Source organism: Girardinichthys multiradiatus, chromosome Y, assembly GCF_021462225.1.
Source record: "Girardinichthys multiradiatus isolate DD_20200921_A chromosome Y, DD_fGirMul_XY1, whole genome shotgun sequence".
Classification (NCBI taxonomy): domain Eukaryota; kingdom Metazoa; phylum Chordata; class Actinopteri; order Cyprinodontiformes; family Goodeidae; genus Girardinichthys; species Girardinichthys multiradiatus.
The window spans coordinates 14,838,039-14,849,854 of NC_061818.1; the positions used below are offsets into that span (position 1 = coordinate 14,838,039).

General features: G+C 40.5%; 1 protein-coding gene across 1 annotated transcript; it reads right to left on the minus strand.

The window, feature by feature from the left end:
• Positions 1-3,901: 3,901 nt before the first annotated feature.
• On the minus strand, positions 3,902-11,200 carry LOC124864567 (DNA-directed RNA polymerases I, II, and III subunit RPABC2). Its single transcript, XM_047359395.1, has 5 exons — positions 10,975-11,200; positions 10,779-10,848; positions 10,510-10,640; positions 4,414-4,485; positions 3,902-4,318 (listed from the first exon to the last, which is right to left on the minus strand). The coding sequence occupies exons 1-5, from the start codon at positions 10,992-10,994 to the stop codon at positions 4,228-4,230; spliced, it is 384 nt and encodes a 127-aa protein (XP_047215351.1). The 5' UTR covers positions 10,995-11,200; the 3' UTR covers positions 3,902-4,227.
• Positions 11,201-11,816: the final 616 nt, after the last annotated feature.

Below are 11,816 nucleotides of genomic sequence, written 5' to 3' on the forward strand. Positions count from 1 at the left end.
ACAGCATGCACTGGGATGAGGATCAGCTCCTCCAAGTCCGAGACCATGGTTCTCGACCGGAAAAGGGTGGCTTGTCCTCTTCAGGTTGGAGGGGAGTTCCTGCCTCAAGTGGAGGAGTTTAAGTATCTCGGGGTCTTGTTCACGAGTGAGGGAAGAATGGAGCGGGAGAACGACAGACGGATTGGTGTGGCTGCCACAGTAATGGGGGCGCTGTGCTGGTCCGTTGTGGTGAAGAGAGAGCTGAGCCGAAAAGCGAAGCTCTCGATTTACCGGTCGGTCTACGTTCCTACCCTCACCTATGGGCATGAACTTTGGGTCATGACCGAAAGAACGAGATCCCGGATACAAGCGGCTGAAATGAGCTTCCTCCGTAGGGTGGCCGGGCACTCCCTTAGAGATAAGGTGAGGAGCTCGGCCATCCGGGAGGGGCTCGGAGTAGAGCCGCTGCTCCTCTACATCGAGAGGAGCCAGTTGAGGTGGCTCGGGCATCTATACCGGATGCCTCCTGGACGCCTTCCTCGGGAGGTGTTCCAGGCACGTCCCACCAGGAGGAGGCCCAGGGGACGACCCAGGACACGCTGGAGGGACTATGTCTCTCGGCTGGCCTGGGAACGCCTTGGGCTCTCCCCGGATGAGTTGGAGGAGGTGTCTGGGGAGAGGGACGTCTGGACGTCTCTGCTGAGTCTGTTGCCCCCGCGACCCGGTCCCGGATAAAGCGGAAGACGACGAGTACGAGTATGAGGACTGTCCAGATTTCCAATAATATCCATCAGGTTTATGCCCATGTATCAAGTGTTCCACCTCAAAGTACAGTGCCATAAAAATGTGTTTGCTCCCCTTGAGACTGTTGAATGATAACGGTTAAACAAAGATAAACTGAGTAAATAAAAAAACATTTTCAAATGGTGACTGCAGCTTTTAAGAGGAGAAAAACAATTCAAACCAAACATGGCCCAATATCAAAAACCGATTGCTTCAATTCTAATAACTGGTTGTACCTCCCTTGGTGTCAACAGCAGCCATCCAGCATTTGGGATAACTGGCAAGGTGTCTTTTACACCGTTGGGGAAGAATTTTGTTCATCTTTTCTCTAGAGAATTGTTTAACTTCAGTCACAGAGGGTTTTCCAGCATGAATGACTTAAGGCCATGCTGAATCAGATTTAAGCCTAGGCTTTGACTGGGCAAGACCAAAACTTTCATTATGTTTTTTTAATCAATCATAAAGTAATGACCAGTCACAGAGAGCAGCAAATTGTCAGGGTCCTGAAGCAGCAAAGCAGCCACAGCCCCAGATCATAACTCTACCACCCCCATGTTTGACAATCATTATGATGTTCTTTTACTAAAACTTCTACCTCGCTACCTCTCTGAGCAAAAACCAAAATAAAAAAGCCAGATTGCATAATGACCACCGTTACATTTGGAAGAAAAAGGAGGACGCATGCAACTCTGAGAACATCCCAACTGTGAAGTACAGAAGTGGTAGCATGTTGTTTTGTGATGTTTTTCCTCACGAGGGACTGCTGAACTTCTCAAAACAGATGGCATCATGACGCAGGACATTATGTGGAGATATAGAAGTCATAACTAAAATGACAGCCAAGAAGTTAGAACTTGGACACAAGCTGGGCTTCGAAATGTACAGTGAATCTGTTCAAACCTCCAAATTAATTACAAAGTAGCTTAAGGACAACAAATCTAATGTTTTGAAGTGGCCGTCACAAACCCCTGAAACTTTGGGGGCAGAGCTAAAAAGTTTCAGTTTCACCAGTCCTGTCAGGATGAATGGGCCAAAATAAATCAGTCAATCAATCCATCCATCCAACTTGAAAACTGCTTTCTGATGTTAAGTGTAACAAAAAAGCAAAAACAGAAGACATCTGTAATGGGACAATCACTTTTCATGGCTCTGAAGATCCCATGCACACATTGCTAAGCAGATCATTTCTCAATCTTTTCACCAGAGTCACTTAGGCTTTTCTGCAACAAAGCTGGTAATCCTGTTTCTTGCAAACTCTAAACCTCCTCTTTCCTCCAGCTTGCATCTTTCTGCCTGAAGAGCAGGTAATTCCCACAAAAACAATACAAGGACTGTTTAGCTGCTTTGCATGTGCGTGGTTGTATGTGGGAAGAGGAGGGAGTCTCATCAGGATGGTTAATAATGTTGTTTATCAGCTGGAGTAAACTGGCTACTGCGCTTCAAGGCCTTTTCTGCACATTTCCACTTAAAATATATTAGCAGCTTTTAAAACATAGATAAAAGTACACTAATCTGACGACAGTGAATCCCCCATCTGAGTCTGCCCAGATGAAATATTGACACTTCCCTCTTTAATCAAATAGGTTTTAAATTCATGGGAGCTTTAATCAGAGAAGCAGCCAAGAGGAAAATGTTACCTCAGAGGAGCTGCAGAAATCCACAGCTCAGGTGGGAGAATCAGTCAAAAGGACAACTACTGGCTCTGCACTCCACAAGCCTGGCCAGAACATGGGGCTGCAACCTATACAATCCAATGAGAGCAGCTAACGTTACATGACCATTTGAAGAAATATGGCTCATCATTTTTGATAAATGTCTACTGTAGGAAATTAGTAGTAATTTTTTTTTAAACACTATTTTAGTTCTATTTTTAGGTGTTACAATAAATAACATTAAACTTTAGCAAAGACAATGAATGCATTTCTTGAATAGACTGTTATGTGTGGAAAATGATTTAGAAAAAAAGCACCTTTCAACCTAATGACAAGAAAATAGATCTAAACATATGATTCGTAGTTTTGGTGTCATTCTGTTTTGGCAATTCAATGCAAATATTCTGTGAAGCAGAAAAATTGATACAACCTGCATTTGTTTTTACATCTATATTTAAAAACATTAGTTGGTTCTTCAACGTTTTCAACCAAACTTATTAAGAGCCATCGAGTAAGGTCCAAAGAGCCATTTGTGGCTCTAGAGCCACAAGTTGCAGACCTCCAGGCCAACAGAGTTGTTGGAAGAAAGCCATAAACAGTTCAACTTGCAGTTTGCCAGAAGTAATGTAGATGATACAGCAAACGTGGAAGAAGGTGCTATGGCAATGAGACTGACATTATTTGTGACCAAAAAAAAAAAAACACTGCACATTGCCCTAAACAATCATTACCATTGTGAACCAGTGATAGTGGCAGCATCATGCTGTGGGGGCTTATCTGGTCATATTTGAAGAAGATGCTAAGAGTTGATGGGAAGATGGACGGGGTGAAACACAGATTAAACTAACATGAAATCTGCTAAAAACTTGAGATTGGGGCAGAGGTTCATCTTCAAGCAGAACCGCACTAAACATAGTTAGAGCTACCACAGAATTTCTTAAACCAGGCTTCACAAAATAAGGAAAACATATTGTAATATTATGGCTATTGCTATGCTACTGATTGTGATCAACCCAGATTTTCTTATTTCGGTTATTTAACGTTTTCACCACTCTGCCTGAGCTTTAGGATCATGGTGACCATTGTCTAATGCAGGAGTAAACTCTGTCCATAAAGGACATCAAAACTCCATCTAAGGGGACAAATATATTACTGGCAAGTAGTAATTCATGGGTTCCAAGTTATTTATTTAATCTAGTTTGCACCTCCTGCTTAGATTAAATCATATTTGTTAAAATGAACCAAAGTCAAAACCCATCACACAAAATATAATGCATTAGTTTGTTGTTGCAACAGGACAAAATGTGTTCATTAGATGTGAATCCTTCTACCCCGTACTGTGGAAAAACAGAAACCTGGTACTGATAATTGCATATTTGTATAGTCAAATCATAGACAAATAACTGATGTTTCACATGTAAGTTCACACCCACAACAAACCTGCTTGGCACATCATGGTATAATTAAATAAAATGAGAAACAGTAGCTTATAGAAAAGAGTTTATTCATATCAATAAAACATTTATTTTACACAAATAATTTCTTTGGAAAACAACTAAAGGAATCTTACAACACAGGACTATTTAAAGAATAAAAAAAGGAAAGAAACGTGTTCAGCTAAAGTTTTGTTTCCCCCTTGTGGTGCCTTCTTGCACTACAGCTGTTAAAATTGTGAGAATAAATTAAAACATCTGATGGTGTCTCCTTAAATCTGCGTGAACAGGCATGTGGCAAACTGCAACATAGAAGATTGTGAAACACAGAGAGCTCAGATGTGATGCGTGGAGCTGGAAGACTAGGCTGGGTGAGATGTCTAATCAGTTACTATGAGCTCGTCGCAGCCCCAGTCTTCATAGCTGCCATCAGGGAGGTACCTGCGGATGATGATGGGGATCTTTCTGCTTCTGTTGGAACAAAAAAACAAAAACAAATAGAGAGTAAAACAATGGACAGAAAGGAGAGGATTCAATGAAGTATTATGAACTACTGAAAGACTTACTTAAGTTCCTTCATAGCTATTTGCAAGGGGTCTGTTTCTCCTTCCAACTCCACCATGACTGGAGCACACATGCTGTTGAAACAAGGCATCAGGATAAACATTCACTATACGAATTCACTGGAATCATATCCTGTTAAGATGGTGAATGTAAACACAGGACTAAGAACACAGTGCACTTCCAAATAGGAATGATAGAGCATTAGATTTCCCCCACTGTGTGTAGCATGCACAAAACTTCCAGGAAGAGGTCATGGTTTAATACGATGGTGGCTGCAAATCTGGGTCCTGGGAACAGAAGGGCTGACCTGTCCACGCCTGTGCACTCAGCCCGCTGGTCATTAAATAATTTGTATGAATAGCGGCAAGCGTCCTGTGTCAAGGGCATGCCACCAAACAGAATCCCATGATAAGGCCCCTTGAGCATGGGGCTTCCAGTTGACTAGGAGTTCAGAATCAGAATCAGCTTTATTGCCAAGTTCGTACATACATACAAAAAAGGAATTTGACTCCAGTACACTTTGCTCTTTGGTTTTGTTTTTGTATTGTATTACAGAATATACATATTTACAATGTACAATATACACATATATGATAAAAAGGTGCATTTGCACCTTTAGTTGTAGCTGGGAAGAACACACACACACACCTCCAAATTGTGCATACAAGACCCAGAGACCAAAGCAAGCTGTGAGTTTTTAAGGCTGAGGTTTAAAAGTAAAATATATTTGTGTTTCTCTGCTTCTTTTAGATGGGTGTGTAGGTCCTGAAACCCATAGGGTAAAATGCTCCTGATTTTAGAGAAATTCGTCATTGGACAACAGTTCTCACAGCACTCCTGGTATATATTTCTGATGAGTCTTGAGCCTAATGTATGGCTAGAGAATGTGGGACGAAATATGAGCTTCTAAAAAAACACCCACAAAATATGACTGAGATGTGAAATATTTTTATAAGATATTCAGATACAAAAATAATATGTGGTTAGGTTAGCACTCTGCTAAAGGTTAAAACTTGTTCTCACTTTTTTGTTAAATATTTCCATTCATAAGTATAATTAAATAATTATTTGCACTATGGATGTTTGTCATTTGAATGCATTAAAACTTCATTGTTACAAAATGATATGAACCATAAATCAAACTTCTTCTTGAACTGTAGTATTAGTATCATAAGCTCACTTAGAGCTGGATTTAATTGTGATCACTGTTCCCCCTGTCCAAGTCTCTTTGATTACATGTCTTAACCACGTTAACACTGTGGATTAATTGTTGTAATTGATTAATTTTGTTCTATAGCTGAAAATCCTGAAGAGTATCTGCTCATTAGCTCATGACCTTAAGCACAAGCACAGTTGGGTAATGCACTCCCCTACCAGCTGTGTGCTGATAGGACTATGCGGCCGATTGATAAAACCTCCACCTCTCTTCTCAAGGACAATGGCGTTCTATCAGTGTTGACAGTCTAATTCTTGCAAACACACTCAGACTTTTAAGTAAACTTAAGTACCGTATTTTCCGCACTACAAGGCGCACCGGATTATAAGGCGCACTTTCAATGAATGGCCTATTTTAGAACTTTTTTCATATATAGGTCCTTCTCAAAATATTAGCATATTGTGATGAAGTTCATTATTTTCTATAATGTCATGATGAAAATTTAACATTCATATATTTTAGATTCATTGCACACTAACTGAAATATTTCAGGTCTTTTATTGTCTTAATATGGATGATTTTGGCATACAGCTCATGAAAACCCAAAATTCCTATCTCACAAAATTAGCATATTTTATCCGACCAATAAAAGAAAAGTGTTTTTAATACAAAAAACGTCAACCTTCAAATAATCATGTACAGTTATGCACTCAATACTTGGTCGGGAATCCTTTGGCAGAAATGACTGCTTCAATGCGGCGTGGCATGGAGGCAATCAGCCTGTGGCACTGCTGAGGTCTTATGGAGGCCCAGGATGCTTCGATAGCGGCCTTTAGCTCATCCAGAGTGTTGGGTCTTGAGTCTCTCAACGTTCTCTTCACAATATCCCACAGATTCTCTATGGGGTTCAGGTCAGGAGAGTTGGCAGGCCAATTGAGCACAGTGATACCATGGTCAGTAAACCATTTACCAGTGGTTTTGACACTGTGAGCAGGTGTCAGGTCGTGCTGAAAAATGAAATCTTCATCTCCATAAAGCTTTTCAGCAGATGGAAGCATGAAGTGCTCCAAAATCTCCTGATAGCTAGCTGCATTGACCCTGCCCTTGATAAAACACAGTGGACCAACACCAGCAGCTGACACGGCACCCCAGACCATCACTGACTGTGGGTACTTGACACTGGACTTCTGGCATTTTGGCATTTCCTTCTCCCCAGTCTTCCTCCAGACTCTGGCACCTTGATTTCCGAATGACATGCAGAATTTGCTTTCATCCGAAAAAAGTACTTTGGACCACTGAGCAACAGTCCAGTGCTGCTTCTCTGTAGCCCAGGTCAGGCGCTTCTGCCACTGTTTCTGGTTCAAAAGTGGTTTGACCTGGGGAATGCGGCACCTGTAGCCCATTTTCTGCACACGCCTGTGCATGGTGGCTCTGGATGTTTCTACTCCAGACTCAGTCCACTGCTTCTGCAGGTCCCCCAAGGTCTGGAATCGGCCCTTCTCCACAATCTTCCTCAGGGTCCGGTCACCTCTTCTCGTTGTGCAGCGTTTTCTGCCACACTTTTTCCTTCCCACAGACTTCCCACTGAGGTGCCTTGATACAGCACTCTGGGAACAGCCTATTCGTTCAGAAATGTCTTTCTGTGTCTTACCCTCTTGCTTGAGGGTGTCAATAGTGGCCTTCTGGACAGCAGTCAGGTTGGCAGTCTTACCCATGATTGGGGTTTTGAGTGATGAACCAGGCTGGGAGTTTTAAAGGCCTCAGGAATCTTTTGCAGGTGTTTAGAGTTAACTTGTTGATTCAGATGATTAGGTTCATAGCTCGTTTAGAGACCCTTTTAATGATATGCTAATTTTGTGAGATAGGAATTTTGGGTTTTCATGAGCTGTATGCCAAAATCATCCGTATTAAGACAATAAAAGACCTGAAATATTTCAGTTAGTGTGCAATGAATCTAAAATATATGAATGTTAAATTTTCATCATTACATTATGGAAAATAATGAACTTTATCACAATATGCTAATATTTTGAGAAGGACCTGTATAGGGCGCACCGAATTATAAAGCGCATAGAATAGAAGCTACTGCAGTCAAACGTTTGACTGGGGTTGCGTTATGCATCCACTAGATGGAGCTGTGCTAAAAAGAATGTCAACAAAACAGTCAGATAAGTCAGTCAGTCAAACTTTATTAATACACTACAAACCAGCGTTCTGATAACTCCATTCACTCTCATGGTAAGGTCTCCTCTACATAGAAATCTATTGAATAGAACCAACTGCACGTTAGGAATGCATTGGAGTCTATGAAGTTGAAGTTGAAATCAAACGTTAGTTAAAACGTGAAAGGGAACTTTTCCCTGATTCAGTAAACACGTAAAAGAAACAGTTTGATGCACTAAATCAAACGTTAGTACTGTTAACCTTTCCTGTTTCTGTCCCCTGACCGTAGTCTGATGACACAGGGGAGACGCTTTCTCCAGGGCCGAAGTTACTAGTTTCCTCGGGGTTAACTCCCTCACTCATACGTTGCTGAGTTGAGCATGAAGAAACAGCATCAAAACACTGAATTGTTGACGAGATTCTGGGTTCTTTTTAATGACTTTGCAGCACGTAAAAACACAGGGCTTACAGACTCATACACCGCTGCTCCGGTCGCCGTCTCTACCCACCCCACACACACAATAATACCGACGTCACTCCTTCACTCTTGATTCTCAGCTACAGCAGCACACAGCGCCACCTCTGTCCGGAGGAGTAATGTCAGCATCTTCCATACACACACACGAAACATACACCCCACACACTGAGCTTCTAATCACATATAGTTCAGGCAATTCCTGCAACAGTACATTCAAACGTTATACACACACAAGTGGTGTTGGACTAGGAGGAAGCACAGTACAGGTGTTTACCGCTATTACTTCGGCGACGCCCCTGACTACGGTAGCCGTAATGCTGCAAGCGGTGCGGCTTTGTAGTTTACCAGTCGTACTGAAACATTTTGACAGAGCGCCGTGTACAACCAGTATGGATCAACCAATTAACCAATTGATCCATATATAAGGCGCTCCGGATTACAAGGCGCACTGTCATTTTTTGAAAAAATTAAAGGTTTTTAAGTGCGCCTTATAGTGCGGAAAATACGGTAAGAAAACTTTATTTATATAGCACCTTTCACAGACATGGAAAGTCACAAAGTGGTTTACAGAAAAGGAACATAACAGTAATAAAAACAATATAAAACCAGTGAACAAATTTTAGCTAAAAGCCCACCTGAATAAATGTCTTGAGACTTTTTTTAAAAAGAGTCAGTGGAGTCGGAGCAGCGCAGTGATAGAGGGAGAGCATTCCAGAGCCTCGGGGTCACCACCTGAAATGCTCTATCACCACGGGTTTTAAAATAAGTTCTGGGTACTGTCAGCAGCATCTGATTAGAAGACCTCAAAGTCCTAGAAGGACAGAGAGGCTTCAAAAGGTCCACTATACATTTGGGTGCCTCACCATGAAGTACCTTAAAAGATAAAACCAAAATTTTAAATTGAGTCCTAGAGTGCACAGGGAGCCAATGCAGAGAGGCCAGAACAGGAGTTATGTGAGCTGTTCTGTGGGTCTTAGTTAAAAGCCTGGCTGCAGCGTTTTGCACAGACTGAAGGCGAGCCATGAAGGATTTACTTAGACCCGCTAAAAGGCTGTTACAGTAGTCTAAACGAGAAGAAATAAACCCATGGACAATCATTTCTAGTTCCTTCTGTGATAAAATAGATCGCAGCTTTGAAATATTCCTTAAATGGTAAAAACAATTACGAACTAACAGTTTACAATGATTGTTCAAAGACAAAGAACTATCTCAGACAACACCCAAATTTCGGAGACTATTTTTTACCGAAGGGTTTAAGAACGCAAGATGCTTCCTGATTTCAGCGATTTTATTGTCAGGAGCAACGATAAGAATCTCAGTCTTGTTTGCATTTAACTGCATGTAGTTGTCATTCAGCCATATTTTGATGTGAGACAGGCAGTTACTGAGTTCAGTCAATTTATATATTCACACCCTGAAGATTCCACTGTACTCTTGCTAAATCTTTACTTATGTGTGTGTTGCTCACCCCTGCTGAGGTTTTTTGTACTATTTCAGACTCTATTCTGCTAAGAATAGAGTCTGAAATATGATTTTTTTCCCCTCCTATCTTACTTTACCTAAATGTGTGATTTCATTACTTTTCATAGATTTTCAGATTTCTCAGAAGGATTACCAGCAAAAGCCAATTATTATTAGTATTTGAAAATTTTACAACAGCTGTTTTCACACCAATGACCAGAGATTTTTAGATTTCTTAGAAGGATCGTTTTACAACAATTTCATACCAGTGAAAGATAAACATTATTAGTATTTAAAATGTTTGGTCCTACCAGTGACCCAGCTTCTCTACTTAGACTTCAGTGAGTGCCCATGACTGTTACTATTTGAATGATGGGACAACAGTTGCCTCATCCAGCGACCTCTAGGATTAATATTATCATTTTTCTTACCACAGAGGACTTAATTAGCTAATTACCTCTATTAGAACGATTGGATTAGAACCAGCTCTTACCAGTAAATCCCCAAGGATTATTAATGTCATTTGATTTGTTTTTCTGTGTCATTGTAATGTTTTTCCTCATGTGCAGCACTTTGAGTGCCTTTTTGCTGAAAAGCACTATATAAATAAACTTGACTTGACTTAATAAAGGATATAATCATTTGAAAACTGTTTCTATTTAGTCAGGTTATCTTTGTTGTAAAAATTACATTTGTTTGATTATGTTAAACATGCAAGAAAACCTGGAAAATCATTAGAAATCTGTAAAAGAGTATTGCACAGTGGAGAAGAAGTGTTTGGGGTTAGTTTTGAAGCCCTAACGGTGACAGTGTGCTGTGTTCAGGTGTGTAAACACTCACGCTATCTGCAGAGCTCGGGTCCCCAGCACTCTGGCCCTCTCATACTTGGTCATATACGGTGTGGTGATCCTCTTCTGGTTTGCCTGCTTACCCTCTCCCGCAGGAAGGATCTGGACATTCTCCTGATCCTCCTGCTCAGAGGAGAGAAAACACAGAGGTTCAAACTGGACGGCTGCACCACATAGACACAACAGAAACCCCGGTTAGATTATCCACATTATGTTCGCCTTATAATCCATACAGAGGGTTATTTTTTTATCGGCACTTACGTCTTCAACGTTCTCAAGATCGTCTAATCCCTCATCCTCCTCGGCGTAATCGAAATCTCCATCATCGAAGCTACACATTTATTAACACATGTGTTAGTTAACTCGCTACCCCTAGTTAGCATCAAGGTTAGCTCATTTGCATATTTCCGCAAACAACTAGCTTAATGTTTTCTGTTAGTGCTGAGTCAGTACTTACTTATCCTCGTTGTCGGACATGTTTTATTTGGAAACGTGTATTCCTTGTAACCGCTAAAACTGTTCATCTATTTCAGGTACACTTTTTGTTGATAACACTGGCTCGCATGAGCATTACATGTGACTTCGGGTTCATTGGTCCGCCAGGAAATAATCCGTGTGCGTAAGGAGGAGGAACATTTGAGTTCTGGTTCTTCTCCTTTATTTTATAAAATTGTATGCTTTGTACCACTGCCATCATCTGGAGATATCAAGTTCCACATTCTTTACACAATTAAATTATCCATATTTCGTGTAGTTATACTTAACATTATTAATACTTCTGGCTGAGTTTTAAACTTTTTTCTTTTTCTACCAAAGGTTGAGATCATCTGCAAAGAGTATAAATTTTAAATAAATAAACCTTTTAATTTCCTGTTTTCTCCTCTCTGTTATTGTGAATAAAGAAGAATAAAGAATTGTGAATAAAGAAATGTCTCCTGGCAAGTTCTGTATTTTCTATATTCTGTTATTTTTCAACATGACTTTTGCTTCTTGTCTCATAAATCAGAATATTGAGGAATGGTATAGTAATTCAATTCAACAAGTGAAACTTGTATTGATTCATTATTCCTTATTGACATTTTCTATTCATTTTAATGATTACAGCTCCCAGCTAATGAAAATCTAACATTTTGTTCCTCAAAAAGTGTAAATTTCACACAAGACTAATAAGTAATTATATTTAATGCAGAAACTTTAAGCCATGTTATCGTCTACACAATCAAGGGGAAGACCTCTGACCTTACAATTGACCAGCAGACAGTCACTGACACACTTCAAAAAAAGGTTAAGCCATGAAAG